The sequence below is a fragment of the Osmerus mordax genome, chromosome 11, assembly GCF_038355195.1.
Source record: "Osmerus mordax isolate fOsmMor3 chromosome 11, fOsmMor3.pri, whole genome shotgun sequence".
In the NCBI taxonomy this organism is placed as follows: Eukaryota; Metazoa; Chordata; class Actinopteri; order Osmeriformes; family Osmeridae; genus Osmerus; species Osmerus mordax.
In genome coordinates this window covers 8681518-8707089 of record NC_090060.1, presented here as the reverse complement: position 1 = coordinate 8707089, position 25572 = coordinate 8681518, and the positions used below count along the sequence as shown (strand labels likewise).

Genomic DNA, 25572 nt, shown 5'->3' with positions numbered 1-25572 from the left:
CTCACGGTTGTGTCCGGTCATCACACAGCCGATTCGTGGGGTCAGCTTGTACATGTTGGTTAGGGTTGACGAGTCCAGCAGTTTATCCTGCAGAGCAAATGTTGTAATGACAACATAAATACACGTATAGTATACACATGAACACATATATAATTGTATACATAAACGTATACACAATCACATGTAAAATATCTACACACTGGAGTGCGTTTGATCACACACATAATTACAACACTCAGACACACATGCATACATACAGAAACATATTTATACAGTACCAGTCAAAAGTTTTCCCATCATATGGACATAAACACACATGTACATACATACATGATAGTACAGACCCACATGTACATACACCCATATTTCTACACACATATATAGACATACACATCTTCCACAGCCAGAAGAAGCGTGCTCTCACTCAGCAGGATGCTGGAGTCACTCTTCTGGCTTCACTGGGTCTCACTGACTCTTTCACTTGTCTCTGAACATGTGAGTGCGTGTGTCTTTGTGTGTGTGTGTGTGTTTGTGTGAGTGTGTGTGTGCGTGCATGTGTGTGTGTGCCTTACTGGTACTTTCTTCTGTGTGACCACCACAGCACTGTCTGTTCCCCTAATCCCCACAGAGGTCAGACCACCCTGGGCGATGGCTTTGAAGGCATACTCTACATATGAAAGACAAGAGTGGGAAATATAAGATAAGATAAGAAGATACAGTATCCACAGTGTATACAGGAAGGCATGTAAAATACATACACTACAAGAAAGAGCATGAAATACATATTGTCTGTGTAAGTGACCGGACCACCACATCACATAACGTGCAAGGCCTATAATCATATTGTAATCTAAGACACACGTAGGCTACCTATGGTTTATTTATTTTTTTGTAGACTACAAGAGCTTTATAGATTACATTAACAACTAAAAGTATGAATGAGAAAACTCTTCTTTCTTACCGACTTGATAGAGACGGCCGTCCGGAGAAAAAATCGTAATGTGTCGGTCAAACCCAGCGTTAGAACCACGGGACATTGTCGTCGTCTTTTCTGGTTGTCAGAAAGAGATGATGACCTCAAACGAATTTACAAGTGATCAGTAGATTTATCTCGACAACAAATTTAATTCTTGGCTATTTCTCGAAACAATAAATTGGTGTGATAGATTCTTCTCAGATTGTGCAGGGCTGACGATGAGTAAGTACTTCTGCAGGCCTGTTGTATGATAAACTTCCCGGTGAATTACTTTCTGTTTCTGTCCTCAGTAAACCGTGCGATGTCTGGCGCCTGTTATTGGATAGAAACAAGGAAGTCGCTGTTCCAGTTAAACAACACAGTAAAAAATGGAGCTTTGATACACGAGAATGATTTTAGAAATTTGGAAATATGACGCTATAAATCATTTAATTTGGTCAAAATTAAGAAGTAATCTAGTGATTCTCCGCTAAACAACCCCTCCCCTCTCTCTCTCTCTTTCTCACTCTGTCTCCCTCTCTCTCTCTCTTTCTTAGTCTCTCTGAACTAGTGCTCCCCGCTGTTCAAGGGACCAGTATACCTGACTGCTCCGTCCTAATGTCTAAGCGCCGGGTGGGCTTCTGTCTCAGCGATAAGAAACGGAGAAAGATGAATTTAGTCACATTTGCGGAGCTCTGTGCGTAAGTTTACATTTTAGAAACTTTTGTATAATGAAAATTACACTGTGTTAACAATACAATAATAAAATGCTCTGTTTTACAAATTCCGCTTCACAGCACCCATGGGTTGGAGGTGATTGAGGTTAGTGGCCAAAACAAGTTTATAATTAAATTAATTCTAACCCAAACTTTTAACTGCTCAAACACACACACACACCAGGCACACACACACCAGGCACACATCTCAGTGGCTGTCAGTGGCAGGTGCCCATCATGTTGGTCAGACTGTCACAGACACATGCAGTCACCTGCTCCCAGAGTCCTTCAGACAGACACATGCAGTCACCTGCTCCTACAGTCCTTCAGACAGACACATGCAGTCACCTGCTCCTACAGTCCTTCAGACAGACACAGTAATATGGAGAGCCACTGTTTAGTGCTTTGATACCTTCCCATTGGAACATATGAGAATTTGGTCTTAAAACTCAGCAGTGTAATTTACAGAGTTTCCCATCTACCCTTATAGGACATAATGTAGTAGTTTATTTCAAAATAGTATGTCACCCCAGATGTGGGATCTAGTAATGTTGTTATTGCTTGTCTAGATAGACCTCACCCAACCACTGGCCTCCCAAGGACCCTTTGATGTCATCGTTCACAAACTCTCTGATGTCATTGTGGAGGCTGAGTACGATAGCCAATCACAGCAGCTCCTCAACAACTTCCAAGTACGGTAAACAATTGTGATTAGTGGTATCACTGTTCACGTAGTCTGTCCATCTGTAATTGTAATTGGAGAATCTGTGTAACATAGATTTAAGTTTTCTAAACCTCTGGTGCATGTGTGTGTGCATGCATGTGTTTGTGGTTGTGTGTGTGTGGTGTGTGTTTGTGTGTGTGTGTGTGGGGGGGGTGTGTAATCCAGAGCTATGTGTCTGCTCATCCCAGTGTGATTCTGTTGGACCCCCTCCCTGCCATGACCCAACTTCTGGACCGTTACGCCTCTTACAGGATCATGAGCAAACTGCACCACGCTCTCAGAGGTAACAACATTACATCATCTACAATTATTTTAAATCATTAAAATAGTACAGCATTTTTTTTCATTAAATAAGGTTTATGCTAAGTCCTCTCCTCCCTCTCTTCCCTTCCCTTCTCTTCTCCTCCCTAGACTGGTGTGTGTGTAGTCCGTCCTACCTGGAGATCAAGAGCAGCAGTCAGATGTCAGACCTCCAGGAGACTGTACAGAGGAAAGGCCTCAGCTTCCCTCTCAGTCAGTATACTGCAGTTGCTCCCAGTCCCACCTTCTCTCCTTCTCACCCCCCCCTCCTCTTCCTCCTCCTTCTTTTGTCCTCCTCTTTCAGTCTCACCATAATCTCCTCCTCCTTCTCCTCCCCTCTTCCTCTCACTCCTGTGTGTATCTGCCTCTCCATCTCTCCTCCTCCGTTTTCTCCTCCTCCTCTTGGATGCCTCACCATCTCTCCTCCTCCTTCCTCCAGTCTGCAAGACCAGGGTGGCCCACGGCTCCCGCTCTCATGAGGTGAGCCCCGAGCTGGCGCTGGCTGACCTCTTTCACCACTTCTCTTTGTCATGTCTAACTCCTCCAGTACTGTGGCTCTTCTCTTTGTCATGTCTAACTCCTCCAGTACTGTGGCTGTTTTCTCTCGGTATCTGGATGTCTCTCTTGGCTCCCTGCAGATGTGGCTGATCTTCTGCCCCTCCGGGCTGTGTGACGTCCGTCCTCCCTGCGTCCTCCAGAGCTTCGTCAACCACGGCGCCGTGCTGCACAAGGTCTTTGTGGTGGGCGACGCCCACTTCACCGTGGAGAGACCCTCGCTGAAGAACTTCCCCTCAGGCCCCTGCGGTTAGTCATGGGAGAACACACTGACACACACTGATACACACTGACACACACTTCATCTCTGGTCCTCGACTCCACTTCTCCCCTCCTCTCTTCTCCCTTGTTCTTTCCATCTTCTCTTTCACCTCCTCCTAACCTCTCAACTCATTTACATTTGACATTGTTTGAATTTAGCAGATGCCTTTCTCCAAAGCGACATACATTTAGGTCATACAGAAAGTACAACAGAAAGTTAAGGATCAGAAGTGTATATGTAGCTGTAACAGTATTTCGGTCAAGTAATGGTCTGTACTTTAGCTGGCACAGTCCACTCTCCTCTAATACCTTCATGAATACTATTAATACTAGTACTGTTCTCTTTTCTGTCTTAAGAGAGGGAGTCAATCTTCTTCAACAGCCACGAGGTCTCCAAACCTGAGTCCTGCTCTGACCTCACTGCTGTATGAACCAATCACATCTCGCAGTTTATTTTAAACTATGACCAGTTCTAACCAATCCAGGAAGACAAAATACATATCCTACAGATGTTTCACTATAATGTATTTATTTACATGTCTTCCTGTGTGTGGCTGGATGTGTAGCTGGATGAGCAGACACCCTTGCTGCCTCCACCCAGTGCCCAGGCTGTGGGTGCCCTGGTGGCAGAGCTGCGGACACAGCTGGGCATGGCGCTGTTCGGGGTGGACGTCATCCTGAACATTCACACCCACACGCTCACCGTCATAGACATCAACATCTTCCCAGGTGGGCAGGAGGCCTCAGGCCGGGGAAGCAACTGAGAGACACCCTCTCAAGATCTACCTTTCTGTCTTTCCTTCTTTCTTGCTTGAGAGCATCTCTCTCTGTTTCTCCTCCAGGCTATGAGGGGGTCCCCCAGTTCTTCTCCTTCCTCCTCAGTCACATTGAGTCAGTGTTGGACACCAGAGAAGACCCCCAGGCTGCTGGTCTCCCTGCCTCTCAGGCCACTGGTCCTCCAGACCCCCAGACAGATCCACAAAGCCTGGGTCACTGTGACCCTCAGGGCGCTGGAAACTCTGCCTCCCAGGCTACATGTTCTACAGCTCCTCCTAGTCCTCGGACAACCCTCTGACCGCACTTGACCAGACCTGGCTGTCGTTGAACTCTGACCCCTGACCCTGATTCAGTACCTCACCTGGTCCAGGGTTAGTTCATATTCCCCTGTAAAAACATACAGGTGACACACAGGAAGTGAGTGGTCATCCACTGTGTTTATTAGGTTAACAGGTAGCGTAGAAGACCCAGCAGGCACAATTACATGACTCTGATTGGCCAGTACATTTATAAACACAGAAGTTTTTATTTGTCTCCTTGTGTCTCTGCTCTCTGGTGACTTTCATCTCACACTCCTTGCTGGTTTAGATACATGTATTAATTAATTACATAAGCATTTTGTTAAATATGGAAAAGAATACATTCATTGTTCAGTAAATCTCAAAATGCCTAACAGTATTTAAATGATCTTGTCTATTTTTATGATGTAAATCAACTATTCTTACAAAAAAAGCGTATTAAACATTTGGAATAAAATATTAAAGGTATACAGAAATTCTCACTATGCATTTGGCTGATTATTGCATTATTTAGTATATCACAAACAAAGATTCAAATAATTTTAGTTATGTTATTATTAGTCACATTTTGCAGTTCTCCCACAGTAACCCAGTTATTTTGTGCAGTTACACCACCTTTACATGTGGGAGCGCTGTTGTACAAAGCCTGTGATTATTGAAGGCTGTTATTTTACAATAGAAACTGATGCAAACAAAAAACTAAAAAATTTAAAACAGTCTTTCTGTGAAGAACCAGATACAGTGAATAACTTTGTGTCTCCACCCTGAATCCCCCTTCCCTACCCCCTCTCCGTATCCTTGGCTTGGTTAATTGAGTGCAAAGCTGGGTGAAGACGTGGGGTACTGCAAGGGCTATCTCTCTCTCTCTCTCTCTCGTCCTCGCTATCATTCTCCTTTTCTCTCTCTTCTTCACTCTGTTTTCTCTCTCTTTCTCTTGATCCCTCCTGTCACCCCAGTTCTTCATTAACAGTCTGGTACTAACAGTGGACAAGCCAGGTCAACACATAATCCTCACATTATGAAAACAACATCAAGGATGTCATACATTTAGAATACCAGTGTTTTACAAGTCTGTGGTAGATATCTTACAGTTATAAAATTACCAATAACTGCCACCCACGTTAAACACACAGTTCTTGATTATTGCACAAAATATACTGACACATCAACTATATTGGAAAGCGCATCTTGTCACTTAAGTGAAGGAATCTCATGTTGTCATCGGCTGATACTTGGCTGTAGACGAGGATCAATGCAAATTACTGAAATGCTCTTAATAAAGTCATCATGTAAAGCATGCTGTATCACACTTCTGTCATACTCGCAATCAAGCATGTTGGCCCAGGAAAAGAAACTAGATGGCAATGCTCATGAGTTAAGAATCTAACTGGTTCTGTATAGATAGGAGCTCCTTGTGTTTCTCTGTAAACATGGAGACACCACAGCTTCACTGGAGATGAGCTGAGCTCACTCATCTTTTAGACCTAGAACAATCTTTGATATAACATGGGGTAGTATGACACACTTTGTGACACTGGAAATAATCTCCTAAAGCAGGCTGAGCTGAGTGTAAGTGCGAGTGTGTGTGTCAGAGTGTTTGTGCGTGTGTGCGTGCGTGTGTGGGTTCTAGCCCCTGCGTAACTCCCGCAGTTCAGCAGCCACTTTCCTCAGCTCCGCCTCGATTTCCAAAAGCTCCTGTAGAAACACAAAGACATGTGGATACTAGTAGAGTACTACAGTACAACAATACTGCAGAACACACGCACACACACATAACACTTATTTTCACTCATATCTTTATCCACTCACCTCTCCTTCATCATCCTCAGCTCCTCCTTCATGTTCTTCGTCTTCCTCATTCTCCTCCTCTCCATTGTTATCCTCATCATCTTCATCATAACCTTCCTCATCATCTCTGTATCTCTCTCGCTCAAACTGACGGGTGGCCTCATCACTCGCTTTTTCCATCACTCTCTTCTGTTGAGGCTCCCTCATTTCTCCATCCTCCTTCTTTTCACTCTCCACCTCCACCTCTTCCTTCTTCTGACTGTCCACTTCTCCCTTTTTCTGTTCCACGTCTTTCCCAGTCTCTCCCTCCACCTTGTTTTCCAACTCTGTTTTCTCCTCTGTCTTGCCCTCTTCAGCCACATTCCCTCTCTTCTTCTCCTCCCCCTCCTGCTCCTCCTCCTCCTGCACTAGTTTCATCTTCTTGAGAAGTTCCTGCAGCTCCTCCTCCTTCTCCTCTCTCTCTTTCTCCTTCTCTCCCTTCTTCATGCTGCCCTGCTCCTCCAGAAGCTCTTTCAGTTCCCTCTCCACCTTCTCCTTCTCCACCAGCAGCTCCACCTCATTGTTCTTCCTCTCCTCGCTCCTCTTCCTCTCCAATTCCCCCAACGCCTCCAGACGCTCCCTCTCCTCTTTTTTCTCCTTCTCTTCAGCCTCGACGCTACCCTTCTGCCCCTCCTCTGAGGCTGGCCCCTTCAGGAGGTCCTTCTCCTTCGCAGATTCGTATCTCTTCTTCTTCAGCTCCTTCAGAAGCTCCTCCAGCTCCTTGTCGTCTTTCTCCTCCTCTCCTTTCTTCCTGATCTCCTCGGCCAGGAGCTCCTCCAGCTCCTTGGCTCTCTCCTCCTCCCCTTGTCGGCTCTCCTCCAGTCGGGGCTCCTCCATCATCTGTCCCTTCGTTCTCTCCTCCGCCTCTTTCTCTTCTTCCTCCCCTCCTTCTACCTCCGCTTTCTTCTCTGTTGGAGTCACCTCTTCGGCCTCCGTCTCGTCCTCTTCCTCCTCCCGTTCGTCTCTGTCATCCTCTTCCTCCGGCAGGTTTAACTCATACTGGTCTGTCTCTCGTTCATATTCTCTTTCCCTATCTCTCTCTGAAAGTCAAATACAAGAAAAATTCATTTATTCAAAGTACATAGTACACATCTATGCTTACTAATGAGTTGATAAACTGATTTAATTGATTTATAAGTATTTTGGGGGTGGGCAGACCTTCCTATGCCAGCTCTAGTAATATATGTGTGTGTGTGTGTGTGTGTGTGTGTGTGTGTGTGTGTGTGTGTGTGTGTGTGTGTGTGTGTGTGTGTGTGTGTGTAGTGTGAGCATATGAGAGGGACAGACCTTCCTCTGCAAGGTCCTGTAGTTCTCTCAGCAGACCCTGATGTCTCTGCACTGCATCCAGACCCATGTCTAAACAACAATAACAAAAGCAAACACATTACATACATCCTGGTTTTCTTACACTGTGATTACAGTTTTGTCTATCTCTACACAACATAATGAGTCTGAGGAAATATGGTTTCTTTGAGCAGATGATCACCTGGTAATCGTTTTTCACAGTCAGAGTGTGCATCTTCATTACTACCTAGAGAGTCCTGGATGCAGTTCAATACCTGAGGGAACACCAAACACACACATACCCAATCAGATATGCACACACACAATCAGATATGCCAAGATATGCACACAAATACACACAGTATAAGATATGGGCACACACACAGTCAGACAGACATGATCTGGCACACACAAGATCTAACACACACACAAACACACAAAGACAAACTCAAGAAAACCCAGATATACTGTGCATGCTCATACTCATATACAAACACAGGACTACAGAAATCAGCCAGGGTAAGCTGGGTTCTTGGGGTTGATACTAAAGATGCTAAAGTTTTCGTTTTGACCTTAGCATTGTGCAGAGATGAGGACACTGGTAAGGATCCCACTGGAAGGGAGAAAGGGGGAGGGAGATATAAACAAGGAGCGAAGATAGAGAGAAAGTTACAATCAGGTTTTCAACAGTGTTGTTCAGTCAGATCGATTATGTCATGATCTTAAGGGGGGTGGATCTATATCTGGGATAAGCTGAGCACACAGCAGGCAAGACGGGGGAAGAAGCTTAGTTTCCTCTCACTCTCTACCTCCCTCTCTCTATCTTTATTGGAGGTGGTCAAAGAAGAGCTTTCCTTTTTAAGAGCCAATAAGTCTTACCCACTACTCTGTTTTTCTGCAATGCCAACACACTCTGCTGCTAGGAGGTGACTGTCTGCTGCTAGGAGGTGACTGTCTGCTGCTAGGAGGTGACTGTCTGCTGCTAGGAGGTGACTCTCTGCTGCTAGGAGGTGACTGTCTGCTGCTAGCAGGTGACTGTCTGCTGCTAGGACGTGACTGTCTGCTGATAGTAGGTGACTGTCTGCTGCTAGTAGGTTACTGTTGTCGTAGTGCTCATGCATTCCACCATTAAAAAAGGTCAGCATTTCTGACCAGAGGAGGAATGGTCAGCAACGCAGAAACACAAGCAGGGGGAAAGGGCTTTGGATACCACCTAATATCTAACTGAATGTCTCAAATAAATGTAGGCTATATGTATTCATTTTATTGATTGACTCTAAGGTCCCAAAAAAAAGCATGTGAGCCCTGTTTTGTTATGCGTGTCTGCTTGTGTGTGTTGGTCCTTTAAGCTGGGACACATTGCTGGTTTTAAAGCTTCGTTCAATCCCAGGTTATTATCCTGGCCGTCCTGCTTCCACCCCACCGGCCTGCAAACACATGGCGTGTGGCCCAGACACCTCGACCTGCCTCACTAAAGAGCTGCTACATCCTCACACTGTTACGGTCCGGGTTAATGACATGTTTGCCAGATCACAGAAAGGACAAAAAGAATATCCAAGCTCCGGTGCAAATAATAACCACTTCCCCACAAGAAATATTGACCACCGACAAATTGTTATGCATTACCCTTGAAGCACATATCTGTCAATACGTGGTTGCACAAGCACAGCACAGAAAAGGTCTGAGAACGAGACCGGTAACTGTTTTGGCATGAACAAGCGCCGTTTTCCGTCACCTGCACTTCCTGTGTCGGACCACGTAATCCGCATTTAGGCTTAGGTTGAGTGTCATTGTATTGTGTTTGTTTGAATTACAGTATAAAGAAAATAACGTGAAGTAGCCTTCATTTTCTTGTAGTAGGCTATTGACACCTACACGCAGGAAAGCGCGCAAGCAGATCTGTAATTAGTGTAATCGCTGGAGGGGTTTTGTGCGTTTAACAAATTATGTAATCAAATTGTCTAAATCTATCTAAATCTTAAAGGTGTAGATAGGACATCCACTACGCATAGAACCACTGGTTTTAACCATGTCTGTGTGAAATGTGAATTGTTAACGTCCAAACAAACATTGTATTAGGGTAGCCCATTATGCAATCGTGCAATCACAACAATCCATAAATTGGTTTGAATTTGAATCAGATAATAACTGTCAAAGCTTTTTACCGGCCACGCCATGATAGTCAATAATAGCCTATATTGGTATCTTTTGATAAACGGGTTACTGAAGTAATACATTCTCTAAGGTAAGCCATGTTCTAACTAATGAAATGAGCGTCACGGATCCTGTGACCGACATTCGTACGATAAATCACATAGACAGTATAGACGAATGTGTTCTTACCTCCAACAAAGCTCCACAAGAATAGCGCAATAATAAAGACTCCCATTTGGTTGGTATAACAGGGCTTCGAGGGGTATAACCTTGAAATAACGGTTCGCATCCTTCTCACGTCGACTTAAAACCCGCTAGGAGGAGCCGAATGTTCGCGTGTGTGTGATCTTCCGCCTGACCGAGGAGACCCAGGTGACCAGTCGACAGGTTGGATCAACTTTGATGCTTCGTCAAGGCGTCAAATAGCGCTCGCACATACACACAGCATCACGCGCAAGGGGTATTACCGGCCTCGCAGTAATACTCCTACTCGTGTATCTATCTCCAGTTCCTCTCACTCTTGGCTCTAGATCTGTCTCTCTGTAATGCACTGCACGCTAGGAGTTGTCCCATGCAGACTGATACTAAAGTGCGTGTGAGATTACTTTAGTCGCCAGCTAATTAATTCCACATCAATAATGGATTCTAACTACCTGACAGTTGGTAATCCATCAGCCATGTGCACGCACGCACGCACACACACACACACACACACGCATGTCCCCTCAGGGGATTGTAAGGCATTGTATTTCCAAGTAAGCTGTAGTAAGCATATCCATGTTTATTTTATTATATCACAGTCATTCTATTTATAAATAAAAGGCTGCTTTCTCGCAGACAACATGGTTTAAACATATTTACAGTAGACAACAGATTACAGTACACATTAAAGTCTAGTGCGGTTGTGTACAGTGTTGATTCTGGCAGCACCATATGTCTTGGTACTGGTCCGGTTGGACCTGTGTCACCTGGTCCTTGGGGCCGGACGGGGGGGCCGGTTGGGCTGGTTTGGTCCGATGTACCTCAGAGGAGAGTAGGGGGGCTTCTCTATCACCTCCACCCCCATGTAGGGCTGCAGGACTTGCGGCACACGCACACTCCCCTCCTGGGAGATAGATGGGGAGAGAGTGAGAGACAGGCTCTTTTCACACCGGGCATCAGATCTCTGAAATCGCATTGAGATCCGTTCCGGATGGGTGGGAGTGAGTGTGTGTGTGTCTTACCTTGGTCTGGTGAGTCTCTAGTATGGCGATGATGGTTCGGGGAATAGCACATGCAGTGGCGTTCACCTGGACACAGGACACAGTGTTTAACACCTCACACGCTCATATCACTGATAACAGCTCCCATCCACACATGGCTGATCCCCCTCCCCCAGTGAGGTGCAGCAGCAGAGGCAGGCGTCTGTCCTCACCGTGTGGGCGTACTGCAGACTCCCGTCCCGCCTCTCATACAGGATGTTGAGTCGTCTGCTCTGGTAGTCTGTACAGTTGGAGCCACTGGAGATCTGGAGCAGGCACATGGGACAGGAAGGATCAGGAGTATGTCGTTTGTGTTTGTGTGTGTGTGTGTTGGTCAGCAGTCTCACTTCTCCATAGCAGTCCCTCCCAGGCATCCAGGCCTCAATGTCGTACTTCCTGTGGGCGGGTGGGCCTAGTTCCTGTGTGGGCATGTCCAGCACTCTGACACACACACACACACACACACGTGCTCAGACTTGATCTGTTATTACATGATTTATTATTTGAATGCATGGATGGAACGCCTCACCTGTAGTGTAGATGCAGAGAAGAGAAGATCTCCTTCTGCAGAGACAGGAAGTCCTCCAGAAGCTGAGAACTCTCATCTCCTGTTTCATCTGCTGTCACTCCAAACATCTCCACCTGGTCCACACACAGCCGCAAACACCCTAATACACTATTGTTGTTGGGTTTTAAGTCATGTGTGTGTGAGTGTGTCTGGGTGTGTTACCTTGCTAAAGTGGTGAACTCTGTAGAGCCCCCAAGCCTCTCTGCCCGTGTCTGTCTCTGCCCTGTAGCAAGTACTGCTACACACTGACCTGCAGGAAGACAGCACATCACACTACCTGACACACACACACACACACACTGACCTGCAGGAAGACAGCACATCACACTACCTGACACACACACACACACACACTGACCTGCAGGAAGACAGCACATCACACTACCTGACACACACACACACACACACACACACACACACACTGACCTGCAGAAAGACAGCACATCACACTACCTGACACACACACACACACACACACACACACACACACACACACACACACACACTGACCTGCAGAAAGACAGCACATCACACTACCTGACACACACTCACACAGAGACTAAAGTGCCAACAGTCAGCAGAACACAATACTGAAAACACACACTTAACAGAAGACAACATAACGTGCTAACCCTAACGTGTGTTCTCACCTGACAGGAAGGTCCCTCCAGTTTACTGCATGGTCCATGAAGTAACCTGAATGGATGGGAAGGAGGGAAGGGAAGAAGGGAGAGAGAGCATAAGATAATACTTCTGGTGTGAACACAATTTATGGTGCATTTAGTAAACTTGAAGAAATGTGATTTAGGTAGTGGTAATACAACTTGTTTATTAACCATTTGTACCACAGCAACTTTTCCCTCCAAATAGCTGACCTTACACAGTGACAGAGTCAGTATGGACGTTCCTTAACTTGAACTTGAATAATCTGTCCATTTTAGAGCCCCTCTCACCTGCCACGCCCACCTCGCCAGTGCCAGCCAGGTTGAGGTCCGGGAAGCGGCTGGGATCCAGAGAGTACACCTGGGAGCGGTGGGCATTGGGCTGCATCCCACACCCCTCCTGGAAACAGAGAGAGAGAGAGAGAGAGAGAGAGAGGGGGGGGGGGGGGGGGGAGGGGGCAGGATTGATTTATACACACACACACCATCGGGGCATATGTGTAGATGTTGTGTGTGTGGTGAGTGACACTCACAAACACTGCCCCCTTCAGTATGTCTGGCACTGCCATTGGAATGAAGCCCTGAGAAAACACAGGAGACAGTAGGTGGTAGGACATCCCTTAACTCGAGGATCACTCTCTCCTCAACACAAACACACACTAACCCGCCGCTGCAGAGTGTCTAAGGCGAAATTCTGAAGAGCGATCTGGAGTCTGGCCCCCGCCCCCCTCAGGTAGTAGGACCTGTGGCCTGAGATGTGAGCAAGGTTCCTGCCAGGAATGAACCAGAGGGAGAGATAGGTCAGAGACTGAATACATGAGAGCTGAGTAAGACAGAGAGAGAGAGAGGGAGGGAAGGAGAAGGAAAAGGAGGATGTGTGTGTGAGAGAGAGACCCTCACCTCTGTCTGATAAGACCCAGCCCCTCCCCCAGCTCGACATGTCCTCTGGGTTTGAAGTCAAACACTAAGTAAACCATGTAAAAAACACAAGATTATACATAACAAACATAGTTGGTAAACATTCAAATCGGTGTGCTACAATATAACACACCTATTAAGACTCTCACCTGGCTTCTGACCAACCAGCTCCACCACCCTTGCCTGGCTTTCGTCTCCGATTGGCTGGTGGGGAAGAGAGGTTCTAGAGTATCATCCGCAGACCCTGTATTCTTGAAATCTGTTTGTGCGCGTGTGTGTATTAAATGTGTGTGTATGTGTGTGTATTAAATGTGTGTGTGTGTGTATTCCTCACCACGTCAGGGTGTGTGGTGTTGGGCAGTCGGAGGGCTTGTCTGTAGTGTTCCTGCTCCAGCTGATTTTGTTTGGGGTAGAGCTGGCTCAGCCTGCTGCGGATCTCTCTACCCTCCTCTCTGGCCTGCCTGTGCTCTGGCAGCTGACACACACACACACACACCCATGGAGCACTTAGCCTAGCACTGCTACAGCAGATATTATGGTTAATTCACTCTGCTTAGTGCCTACTATCTGTAATTTCTCCATAACACCAAGACAACACTCACATTGGCTAGTGACTTTTTGTCGTTCTTCTCCTGAGGAAAGAAGAGACGGTCACAACAATGCCCACTAACCTAAACCCTAGTAGGTTAGTGAACTAGTTAAGAGCTGTGTTATGAGTTGAACACCCTGGAGTTCCCACTCTGACACCTGGGCTCTAGAAGGATACACACCACCAGCACTCTGACCCGCTCACTAATCTGCTTCTTCTTTTCCTCCAGCTCAGAGACTTCCTTCCTCACCTGCTGGAGCTGCTGCCACACACACACCTGCAACACACATCCACAGTACACTGAGTGATCTCTTTGACTGTGCACAGTCTCTTCATTCACATTATACAGACAGGTGTCACTGCTGACAAGAGCTGGCCTAACTGTCCGTTGTTTACTGTGGCATTGACTCAGCATAGCGTATTCAATAACGGTTTGAGTCATCCCCATGTGTACACAGGAAGACTGCTTACAATTAGTTTGACGTCCTCTCCACGCAAATCCCCCTTACGAGTTACAACATTAGCTATGACTTTGTCGGTCTCCTCGCATACAAGTTGCATGTCCAAATCCGGCTTGTCACTGTAGCCATCACGGACGTGTTCGTAAAGGCTGCTGCGCACGCCATGAGCCAAACGACGCTGAGTGAAAAGTATTGTGCCCTGTCTTGCACACTGTCTAGCAACCGGTTTTAATACATTCAATACTGAGCCGAGTCTGCCCACCATGCCTATGGAGGTCGCCATGTTTGAAGGCGGAAATTGTTTGGGTAACTGGAGGCGGGACAAAACATTAAAAAACGAATCAAAATTAGACCGGGGAAGAAGCGTGACAAAAATCTGTTTTTTATTTAATATATTTTAGTTCCTGTTGACATTTTTCAGTTTATACTTTAATGTTAAATGTAGGACATACATCCATCCGAATAATCTTTTACACAAAATTAAAACAAAAGCGCGTTTGAAATAAATCGTCACGTCCGTTTTACTGCCAAAGATTGGCCAATGAAATAAGCGGTAGCATTGCGTTGCGGTAATGCGGCTTCGTTCGCTGTGTAAAGTGGGGCCGAGCAAAGTCGGAATGCTAAGTACATCTCTCGCTTTCTGCTTTTTAACATGTTTTTAAAGATACATTTTTATGCCATATTTAATCTGGGATAGTGCAAAACGAGATTGACCTGGTTGATGCTTTTATAGAAGAGTGTGATTTTGCTGATCCAGCCAGCTAGCGGGCTGTCTCGTGTTGTTGTTATATGCATGGGGCTGACAAGAGACCCTTGAGCCGTGATGCGCTCGGTACTGGAGGCCGGATTCACTCACTGCAGGACGGGGAAGGTGTACCGAAGGTATCGGGGGGCGAGACACACGGATGGCAACTGTACAACCAACTGTATCGTCCTTCTTGAGTGATCGTAAAGAGACGGGCTTCTGGTCACAGAGTGGCTGACGAAGCGGCCCGTGTTCCAGTCTAACCACTCAGGGACAAGGGAGAACGAAGGGAGGTTCAGACTTAAGGTAATTGCAACATTTGACTGATACATATCGTGTTAATGTTTCTGTAACCATATATCTGTTCCAAATTAGACTCAGGGACGAGATGGGATTAAAGCGCTGAGTTAGTTACAGTCAACAAAGATAACTATTTGAGTCATACAGCCCGAGGCAGTGAACTCTTGGATTCACTATGTTTGGTAGCCGAGATTATTTGAGGGTTTCCCAGGATGTCAGGGCTGTGATCAATATGTATTCTCCTCTTCTTCTTTTTTGAAGGGGGGTTGGGGTTCACACAAATACTGTTCTGGTGTGTCAAACTAGGTGGAGAAGGATACAAGGTTAAATGCCAGACCAAGTTCTTTGTAGTTTATTAATAAGAAATTATTCAATCAACAATGAATACAACACACCAGGATGTTCTCAGTCTTGTACAGTAAATCAGTCGATGATGCCAATGCAACTTCACAGACACAGAGTCTCAGAATAGATCAAACGAAGGCCTTCGTTGAGAGAGTAGTCTTGACAGAAATCAAAGAGAGTTCTGCCCAGTCCAAGTTCTGTCTACCTGTCCTTGGGAGACAGGTCTTGTACCCCCAAGAGAGCGTGGTGTTTGTTAGGTGATTGGTCAAAAGGCCAGGGGGAGGGGATGGGGTTATCCAATTAGGTGACCGGGGCATTCGTGGTGGCACGGGGTGGGCAATCTAAGGATCTAATGTTGCATAATCAAGGGGGGGGGGGGGGGGGGGTCTTCTCCAAGGTAGGGAGTGGGTCATCCCAAGGTCCTGACTCGTCCTGCAGGAAAAAAGAGTTACATCTTCCACGGCCCAAGCATCACCTTATCTCTCAATTTGACACTTTACTCCCATGAGCTGAGAGGTGCTATTGTGGTCACACCAGTCCCAGGCATTACCAGTTTGCTTCCCAAGTCAGCGTGCTCAACATTCTTACAAACACATCAGAGTTAATTTTCAGCATGACCTCACTACACAGACCCAGAATCATCCTGTTGTATAGACCCACTGCTAAATTAATTAAGATATGTTTACTCACATTAAGATATGTTTAATCACATTAAGATATATGTTTAATCACATTAAGATATATGTTTAGTATTAAGCATTACACATTTCATATAATTGAGGTATTGATTGTTGCAGCAGTATTGGATTAGCAGTATAGATATCATTCCTTCACAATACCAAGTGTCTGATTCTATTGCAATTATAGATTACAGATAGACCTTTAAACTTTGACACTGTGTAAACAGACTGTGTTTTTGTCTGTGTCAGATGAGCACCGTGCGGGGGGGTACAGTGACCTGGCGACCCCAGCCATGGCAGGATGGTGATGGGGGAGGCGGGGAGCCTCTCTCAGACAGTGACTCGGAGGAAGAAGACTTCCCTGATGACAGCACCACCCCTCTGGGAGACTATGTTACTCATGGTGAGGGGACAACAACTTGTTATCCTGCCATTTGTAGCAATTATTCAACTTTATTAATTATTTAACTTTATTTCCTTTCCTCCCCCCTTCTCTCTCTTTCAGGGTTGAAGCAGCTACTAGATGCTCAACAGCTGTGTGATGTTACACTCCTTGTAGAGGGAAAGAGGTTTATGTGTCACAGGTAAGTTTCTAATAGTCTCTTTCTATCTCTCTCTCTCTTTTCCATTATTCCCGTGCCTAAATTAACCACCTGTCTCCTTCCTCCTACTCCTTGTTTCCCCCCCCTCCTGTCCTCTCCTCCAGGGTTCTCCTGGCAGCAGTAAGCCCATACTTCAGAGCCATGTTCACCAGCCCATTGGTTGAGTCCCGCCTTACTGAAATCCGATTGGAGGAGGTCACGCCATCTGTCATGGAGACAGTCATCCAATTTGTCTACACTGGGGAGGCGGGGCTGTCCTTGGACACAGCCGAGGACCTGTTTGTGGTAGCCAATCGTCTTCAAGTGATGCCACTGCAAGACCTGTGCTCCAGGTAACCATGTTCATAGTTACTTGGTGACAAGTTTGTTCTGCTACTGCTGAAATCAGTAGGAGTATTTATTTTGACAAAATATGATCACCAAAGTTGGTTTGATGTTGTCTCTGTAGGTTTTTGTTTGAACACCTGTCAGTGGACAACTGTCTGGGTATGTACTCCCTGGCACGGTCTCATCACGACCAGCTGCTGCTCCGCGCCTCCCTCCGCCTGGTTGCCCAGCACTTCCCCCGGGTCGCTCGCCACAAGGACTTCCTGCTCCTGGACCCAGGAACTCTGGGTAGTCTTCTGGGCTCCGACCGGCTGGGCGTAGACTCAGAGGCCGAGGTGTACGACGCGGCGCGCCGCTGGGCAGAGCACAGGCCCCTGGAGCGCTACGCCCACATGCCGGCACTACTTCACCATCTCCGTCCAGGGCTGCTGTCTCAGGAGGAGGCCCAGAGGCTGAGACAAGAGCTGGGGCCAGCGGCCCCGGGCGGGGGACTGGGCCTGGGAGGTCCCTTGAGACCCCGGGAGGGCATGTTCGAGAAGAAGATTGTGTGTGTGGACCTGAAGCCTCGCGAGGACGAGTCCTTGACGGAGAGAGATTTCACCGTGGACTGTTTTGACCCCCGCACAGGGAAGTGGGAGAAGCTGGCGTCCCTGGGTTCGCTGCTGTGCCCGGGCTGTACGGCCGTGGGCGGCCGTCTGTTTGTGGCGGGGGGGATCCTCCGGGGGGGGTCGGTGTCATCCTCGGTCCACGAGTACGACGCAGTGTTGGACCGGTGGCTGGAGCGGCCTCCTATGGGGCACCCCCGGGCCATGCTGGGGCTGCTGGGCTGCGGGGGGGCCCTGTACGCCCTGGGGGGGTGCAACCGCTCTGCCCTGCTGGACTCCTGCGAGACCCTGGACCTGGCCTCCCTCTGCTGGTCCCCCGGGCCACGCCTGCCCCTCCCCCTGCGCTCCTTCGCCTGCGCCGCCCTCCGCGGCCGTATCTACCTGCTGGGCGGAGCCACGCTGGAGCAGAACCGAGCGGTGGTGCACGCGGGCGTGCTCATCTACCACACGCTGACGGACTCCTGGAGCCGGGTGGCGCTCGACTCCGGCGCCACCTGCCTGGCCGGAGGAGTGGCGGTGCGGGGGGGTGTCTGTGCCATCGGCGGGTACATGAGGGACGCCACCAAGTTCCTGGATGGAAACTACACCCACCTGGAGCCGCTGGACGCCACGGGCCGCGTGCTGTTCTTCAGGGAGGGGAGGGGCTCCGGGGTGGAGCGGGAGGTGGCGGGGGCGGTGCTAGCAGAGAGAGGTGGGGCCGGAGGGGGCAGTGACCGTGCCCCCAGCCCCGTGGTGTTCCCTGGGTTACCACGGAGGATCGCAGCAGGGGGCGTGGCCAGGTGGAAGAGGCGGATCTACGTGCTGGGCGGGGAGAACGGGTCGAGGTTCTACGACAGCGTGTACTGCTGGAAGCCCGGCTGGAGGAGCTGGGTCCAGAGGCGGGAGAAACTACCAGGGGACACGGGGGGGGTCAGCCAGTTCGGATGTACCACTCTGAAGTTCCCCAAGAAACCCATCCTGTCCAGACTGAGGCTGGCGCGGGACGACTGTAAGAATGACGACGATGACGACGAAGATGATGACGATGATGAAGATGACGATGATGAGGACGATGATGATGAGACTGGCACGGACCAATTGAGTTGGACTAAGAAATGATGGCAACACATCAGGGGGCTTGAACCTAGAAAGCTTGAAACAGACAGACAGGCACACAGAGAGTGGGCATTCCCATCTGAATGTAACCAGCCACAGTTTGCTACAATAACACAGCAACAGCATTCATCATGTCCTTCACCATTATCAGTTTGGGAAGGAACCTCCTTGAATGTATTAAAGATACCTACTGGATGTAGCCTACCAGAGGTATTAATGGTCATTCATGGATTTTTAGATGTTTTTAAACGTTTGAAGTCGTCCCTCAGTGAGATGGTGGTGGATCGTGGGGGAGGTGGGATAGTGGGAAGCCTGTCCTTATTGCACATGTCCTCTCAAGCTCAGTCTGCCTCTGTAATAATGAATTGACTGTAAATTGTGGTTGAATGAATGCAACATGCAAAGTGTTTAGCTTATTTATTTGAATGGGGATGGCGAGGCGTTTGGAGTGGTCTAGAACTTGACCTTTCTATCCTGTGATCTGATTAAAATCAACAAAGGATTGCTTTGTGATGTCACTGTGAACTTTAACCCTCGTCTGACCTAAGCCCTCATCAAATCAAATTGGAGTATCTCAGAGAAGGTGTGGTTTTAAGAAGTCCTTTTTTTGTTTTTAAAACCTTTTTTTAGCCCATTCTCCCCTCTGCGCACCAAAACACAACTTGTGCCTGAAACATAAGCAGTAAGGTTCGATTTCCTTTGAATATCATTCATCAGTTACTTGGTAAAAAAAAAACACAGCCCTAACACAGGAAAACCTGATCTGTAAACTGTCTGTTTTACTCGCACAGATTTTAAATGTTTTTTATCCTGTCCCTCAATTGAGTTATGTGTAAATAGTATGCGTGTGTGTCTGTGTGTGTGTGTCTGTGGGAGACAGACTGTCGATTGAAATGTTTGTAACACTAAAATACACTTACCACCCTCACCCTTTCCCACAAGGAAAAATGTGATGTACGTTTTTGAACTGAAAGGCAAATGGATATTTTGATGACAGCCAAGCTATCAAACGATTAAAGGAATATTTGCTTAAAAGTCAGTTTCATCCTCGTTATTCTCCTGACACAAATGTGAAAATCTCCTAATAGATTATTCATTGGAGTCATTTAGTTACGTCAAGCTCTTCAGAAGCTTCTGTTGGAGAATTCTGAACTGGTTAACTATTACATTCTCTAATAAAACTCTGGTTCAGCATGTTAATGGTCAAAGGTTCGGCTGACCGGCTTGTCTCTCCACAGTCTCACTTTGGGAATTAGGGAGAGGTGGCTCGTCAGGTTTTCCAGGGGAAGTTTCTGTAGCATCATAAATAAGTTCTGCTTTGAACATGGAGAAGCCTTCGCCGTCACCCACGCCTGAATCCACCCAGGTTACCGTTAACAATGCTGCGGACATCACCGTCATCATTGGATACTTTGTGATGGTCATTGGAGTAGGCATCTGGGTGAGAGAATGTCTGTCTGTGTTTGTTATACAGTACAACATGTCGAGACGAACGTGAGGTGGAGAAGCTCTCTAACTGATCTGCCTGTTTTCCAGTCAATGTCCCGGACCAATCGAGGTACAGTGGGTGGGTACTTTCTGGCTGGTCGTACCATGACATGGTGGCCGGTGAGTTGCACCTGCATCTCTGTCCTCCATAGATGATTATAGTAAACACCCCTCTAATGACGAGACCCCCCCCCCCCGCCACCCCCCCACATCTCTCTCAGGTTGGTGCGTCCCTGTTTGCTAGTAACATTGGAAGTGGTCACTTTGTGGGTCTGGCTGGCACTGGGGCAGCCAGTGGCATTGCTGTGGGCGGGTTCGAGTGGAATGTGAGTACCAAACCTAGGACTGGTTAGTCAGGTTAGCATCATCCTAGGACCTGTTTGACTGGCTCATCCCCCTCTCCTCTCCTCCTCATCCCCCCTCTCTCCTCCACCAGGCTCTGTTCATCGTGCTGCTCCTGGGCTGGCTGTTTGTCCCCGTCTACCTTACTGCAGGGGTGCGTGACATCATCACACACAAGTGGATACACTCTGTTATTTAACCACAGAACGTTAGGGTGCACATCTCTTTGTTCTTTGCGCAAGGCCAGTATCCTCCTTCACCAGGGGAGCTTGTGTCCTGGTTGCTGTCTCCTGCTGGATGTCTCTCCACATGTCCTGGTCATGGTGTGTGTGTGTGTGTGGCTTAGGTGATCACAATGCCCCAATACCTGAAGAAGAGGTTTGGAGGGACCAGGATCAGCCTTTACCTCTCTATCATCTCTCTGTTCCTCTACATCTTCACCAAGATCTCTGTAAGTCGCCCTGGATGCACCAAGATGAAATCTGTTTTGTCCAGGCTGTGGAGGCTAGAAGGGAGGGGTACTTTATAGTGTGTGGGGGCTTGGTGTATTTCCTAGAGGTTGAGGGGGTCAAGGTTTAGTTCCTGAGAATACCCATAACTGACTCTTATGTGGCTAGGTGTAGTTCCTGGAAAAGTCCTTTGTGTCTGTGTCACCAGGTGGATATGTTCTCCGGGGCGGTGTTCATCCAGCAGGCTTTGGGATGGAACATCTATGTGGCCGTCATCGCTCTCCTCTCCATCACAGCTCTCTATACTGTCACAGGTACCCTCTCCTCTCCACCTCTCTCCCCTCCACAGTGTGACATTGTTTTAAGCTCCAGTCTAAATGTTGACGAGGCTTGTTGTTGTTGTTTACCAGGAGGCCTGGCTGCTCTGATGTACACAGACACAGTCCAAACCTTTGTCATCATTGCTGGAGCCTTCGTCCTAACTGGCTTTGGTAGGTCCAGAGTCCTCCTCGATTCTCCGTTGTCATGGCAACACTCTTCGTACCTCTGAGCAGCCATTCATGAAACTGCTGTTGAGTCTGCACTTTCTGTTAACACTGCAACAGACCATATAGACTCCTGGGGAGTCTTCCAGAAAGCAGGTCATGTGACATACCCAGGTAAGTTAACTCCCCAGCTGACACCCAGCGTTGTAGCAACATTGCCAGTAAGTTGCTGCAACATTGTGAATCAGCTGGTGGGTTAATTTACCCGGTTATGTTGCATAACCTGCTTTCTGGAATACCCCCCTGGACTGTAAGGTACGGTAAGGTAGGGTAGAGAATCAGAGTTGTATGGGTCAGTTAAGAGCAGAGTAGATGCATTTAATTTTTTTACATTATTTATAGTAGATCTCTTTTTGTTTGCAGTTATTTGTGGATAATTTTTTTTTTGTATGTGCTTTCTTTTTTTGTATTCCTCTAAAAGCACAATATTTTCCTCCTCTGACCAATTTGGTTTTCTTGCCTTCTTTTCGTAGGTCTATAAGCTCTAGCTACTAAGGTGATGCACTAGCGATACAACTGAACAAAAGCGGTCTCCGTGGAAACGGTCCAATTTTACTGCTGTGAAATCACGTTAAATGTAGTAAATCCCTTAACGTTTCAAATTAGCTAAGGAAACCATTTAAAGGATTCTGTGCAACCCCTTTAAGTAATTCCGTTAGCTAAGGAGAAAAGTACCCTTAAGTGTCATAATTAAGGAAAAAACTTAAGGTGTTTTGTGCAACCGGCCCCTGATCTCTCTTTCCTCCTCTTGTCCTCTCCTCATCTCTCCTCCTCTCCATATCTCTTCTTCTCCTTTTGTCTCTCCTCTCCTCCTCCCCTCTCCCCAGCCTTCTTTGAGGTGGGGGGCTACAGTGAGCTGGTAGAGAGGTACAACTTGGCCCTCCCCTCTGCCACCCAGTCCCTGGACCCCCAGCGCTACAACATCTCCCCCGAGTGCTACACCCCCCGGACAGACGCATTCAGCCTGCTGAGGGACCCGTTCTCTGGAGACCTGCCCTGGCCTGGGGTGCTGTTCGGCATTGCCATTGTAGGGGGGTGGTACTGGTGCACTGACCAGGTACAGATACTGACCCGTTCTAGAAACGCCAAGGCTACTCTGTTATTTTTCTCTAGATCCAAACAGTTTCAATTCTCTTTGAGTTCTGTTTGCATCTGAGGTGACTGGATAGTAATTGATTGAGTGTGCGTGTGTGTCTAATGCAGGTTATTGTTCAGCGCTGCCTAGCAGCCCGCAGTCTGACCCATGTGAAGGCCGGCTGTATCCTGTGTGGCTACCTCAAACTGCTGCCCATGTTCCTCATGGTGTTCCCTGGCATGATCAGCAGAGTGCTCTACCCAGGTCAGACACACACACACACACACATACGATACACACTCTCCATCACACACGCACGCATACATATCCAGGAGTCAGGTGGCTGAGCGGTGAGGGGATCGGGCTAGTAATCCGAAGGTTGCCAGTTCGATTCCCGGTCATGCCAACTGACGTTTTGTCCTTGGGCAAGGCACTTCACCCTACTTGCCTCGGGGGAATGTCCCTGTACTTACTGTAAGTCGCTCTGGATAAGAGCGTCTGCTAAATGATTAAATGTAAATACACACAAACACTCTCTTGCCCATGTGTGTGCATATCCGTGTCCAATGTGTACGGTCTGTGTGCAGACGAGGTTGGGTGTGTGGTGCCGGAGGTGTGTAAGCAGGTGTGTGGCACGGAGGTGGGCTGCTCCAACATCGCCTACCCCAAACTGGTGGTCTCTGTCATGCCTGATGGTGAGAAGTCCAACCACAACCATTCATTTATTAATTCATTCTTTAATTCACTAATTTACGAATTCACTTAATTATTCACTTCTCCATTTCACAGTTTAAGTACTGAATGTGTGTCTGTGTGTTCCCCAGGTTTGCGGGGTCTGATGTTGGCGGTGATGCTGGCGGCGTTGATGTCATCGCTGGCGTCCATCTTTAACAGCAGCAGCACTCTGTTCACCATGGACATCTGGACACGCATCCGGCCACAGGCGCGCGAGAGCGAGCTCATGGTCATCGGCAGGTCTGGGGTTGTCACATCATTCACACATTAATTCATGTCATCACTTCCTCATCTAACGCCACCCTTACTGTATGTTACCTTACTCCATCCCTTCCTCCTAAATCCCTCCCTCTCCACTTCCCTCCCTCTCTCTCCTGCAGAGTGTGGGTTCTGTGTATCGTCTCTATCAGTATCTGCTGGATCCCAGTGGTACAGGCCGCTCAGAGTGGTCAGCTGTTCGACTACATCCAATCAGTGACCAGCTACCTGGCCCCGCCCATTGCCTCAGTCTTCTTCCTGGCTGTGTTTGTCAAGAGGGTCAACGAGCCTGTGAGTCAGATGTGTGTGTGTGTACATATAGAGAGGGGTCAGAATCAGAAACAGGTTTATTGCCAAGTTTTCACAGACAAGGAATTTGCTGTGGTCTGATGATGCATAACAATAAACGTATAGTGTGAGTCCAAAAGTCCAAAACAAAGTAACAAACGTGCTATTTCATATAGACCATGTCTTCCTCTGTCCTCCAGGGGGCCTTCTGGGGCCTGATTGGGGGCCTGGCCATGGGCCTGGGTCGCATGGTACCAGAGTTCTGGTTTGGAACCGGCAGCTGTCTGTTTCCGTCACACTGCCCCCCGCTGGTGTGTGGGGTGCACTACCTTTACTTCGCCATGCTGCTGTTCCTGTGCACCTCAGCTCTGGTTCTGCTGGTTAGCTATTGCACCACACCCATAGAGGATGTACATGTGAGTACCCAACCACTGAGTGAGTGTGTGTGTGTGTGTAAAGAGGAGCATGTCTAAAAGAGGAGCGTGGCTCTGAGTGTGTGCTTGCGTGAATAGGGAGGGTCTGATGGAGTTGTTCCTGGTCTCCCCCTGCAGCTACATCGTCTGGTGTTCAGCCTCCGTCACTCCCAGGAGGAGAGAGAGGACCTGGACTGGAAGGAGGAGGAGGCAGGGAGGATAGCACGTCGGCAAGCTGAGGAGAAGAGCAGGAGCAAGGCTGACAACAGCTCAGGTTGTGTTCTGTGGGAGAAATATAGGATTGTCAATCAGTAAAATATTTAACTGCCCCCACACGTCTGAACATGGAGGTTGAGTTAGGGTTAGGGATGGACATCTGGGTCGGCTGGTCTGGATCATGACCTCTGATCTCTTCATCTGCATTCTGCCCCCCCATCAGTGAACGAAGAACCCAAGTCGGTTATCTGTCGGCTGGTTGGCTGGTTCTGTGGCGTCAGCACCAATCAGACCCCAGAGCTTACGGAGCAGGAAGTGACTGAGGCGTCCAAGCAGCTGCCTGACATCAGCGAGGCCCCCGTGTGGAAGTACGTGGTGAATGCCAACGCACTGGTCATGATGGCCGTGGCCGTCTTCCTGTGGGGATTTTACGCCTGAAGCACAGAGGGCTCATCAGAACCAGTTCTCGTCCAGAGACACTGAAATTAAAATCTGTAATAATCTAGATTAGCATATGGCTCCGTAGTAACTATAAAAACTTGTTTATGATAGGTTTCTTGCTTTGGGCAGTTTTCCCCTGCCATGTAATCCCCCCATCTGGATACTGGAGGAGTAAATCTACTGCCCTCTAGTGGGAATCATGTGACAGAACACCATAATAAAAGCATTGTTGAAGTTTTGAATCAGCTTCTGTTGAACATGGAGAAACGCTGACAAAGGAAGTATGTACCGGTTACCTCACCCAAATAAATCAATGCGATCAAGACAGTAAA

General features: G+C 47.8%; 5 protein-coding genes across 8 annotated transcripts in view; 3 read left to right on the top strand and 2 right to left on the bottom strand.

Annotated features, from left to right (window-relative positions):
• The window catches only part of LOC136951817 (proteasome subunit alpha type-6-like), a 3444-nt gene extending 2067 nt beyond the window's left edge, over positions 1 to 1377 (bottom strand). Inside the window, exons 1-3 of the mRNA XM_067246425.1 lie at positions 962 to 1377; positions 573 to 667; positions 6 to 87 (exon numbers count right to left, since the gene is read on the bottom strand). Of these exons, the coding sequence (XP_067102526.1) occupies positions 6 to 87; positions 573 to 667; positions 962 to 1037 (253 nt within the window). The 5' untranslated portion in view covers positions 1038 to 1377. The remainder of the gene's footprint in view (positions 1 to 5; positions 88 to 572; positions 668 to 961) is intronic.
• Positions 1378 to 1414: 37 nt separating this feature from the next.
• LOC136951816 (inositol-tetrakisphosphate 1-kinase-like) lies at positions 1415 to 5109 on the top strand. Its single transcript, XM_067246424.1, has 10 exons — positions 1415 to 1656; positions 1753 to 1777; positions 2241 to 2363; positions 2561 to 2678; positions 2807 to 2908; positions 3135 to 3175; positions 3334 to 3499; positions 3869 to 3936; positions 4078 to 4240; positions 4354 to 5109. The coding sequence occupies exons 1-10, from the start codon at positions 1574 to 1576 to the stop codon at positions 4584 to 4586; spliced, it is 1122 nt and encodes a 373-aa protein (XP_067102525.1). The 5' UTR covers positions 1415 to 1573; the 3' UTR covers positions 4587 to 5109.
• Positions 5110 to 10653: 5544 nt separating this feature from the next.
• sars2 (seryl-tRNA synthetase 2, mitochondrial) lies at positions 10654 to 14574 on the bottom strand. Its single transcript, XM_067246514.1, has 16 exons — positions 14302 to 14574; positions 14012 to 14107; positions 13844 to 13873; positions 13576 to 13716; positions 13391 to 13445; positions 13224 to 13287; positions 12988 to 13093; positions 12857 to 12904; positions 12615 to 12723; positions 12312 to 12357; positions 11824 to 11911; positions 11623 to 11735; positions 11441 to 11534; positions 11267 to 11359; positions 11076 to 11141; positions 10654 to 10957 (listed from the first exon to the last, which is right to left on the bottom strand). The coding sequence occupies exons 1-16, from the start codon at positions 14572 to 14574 to the stop codon at positions 10817 to 10819; spliced, it is 1563 nt and encodes a 520-aa protein (XP_067102615.1). The 3' UTR covers positions 10654 to 10816.
• Positions 14575 to 14897: 323 nt separating this feature from the next.
• On the top strand, positions 14898 to 20005 carry si:dkey-260j18.2 (uncharacterized protein LOC325231 homolog). Its single transcript, XM_067246390.1, has 5 exons — positions 14898 to 15342; positions 16611 to 16764; positions 16867 to 16945; positions 17068 to 17295; positions 17412 to 20005. The coding sequence occupies exons 2-5, from the start codon at positions 16611 to 16613 to the stop codon at positions 18991 to 18993; spliced, it is 2043 nt and encodes a 680-aa protein (XP_067102491.1). The 5' UTR covers positions 14898 to 15342; the 3' UTR covers positions 18994 to 20005.
• A 309-nt stretch (positions 20006 to 20314) lies between these two features.
• Positions 20315 to 25237, top strand: slc5a2 (solute carrier family 5 member 2). 4 transcript variants are annotated; one of them, XM_067245839.1, is made up of 15 exons: positions 20315 to 20431; positions 20527 to 20598; positions 20700 to 20804; positions 20915 to 20974; positions 21167 to 21271; positions 21478 to 21583; positions 21680 to 21760; positions 22642 to 22871; positions 23018 to 23153; positions 23477 to 23584; positions 23714 to 23864; positions 24005 to 24173; positions 24371 to 24586; positions 24722 to 24857; positions 25023 to 25237. In XM_067245839.1, exons 1-15 carry the CDS (start codon positions 20315 to 20317, stop codon positions 25235 to 25237), a joined length of 2007 nt encoding a protein of 668 aa, XP_067101940.1. The 4 variants fall into 4 exon arrangements, with proteins under 4 accessions (XP_067101940.1, XP_067101943.1, XP_067101942.1 ...); XM_067245842.1 differs by having other exon boundaries at positions 20393 to 20431; positions 24722 to 24809; XM_067245841.1 differs by having other exon boundaries at positions 20393 to 20431; positions 24722 to 24841; positions 25040 to 25237.
• Positions 25238 to 25572: the final 335 nt, after the last annotated feature.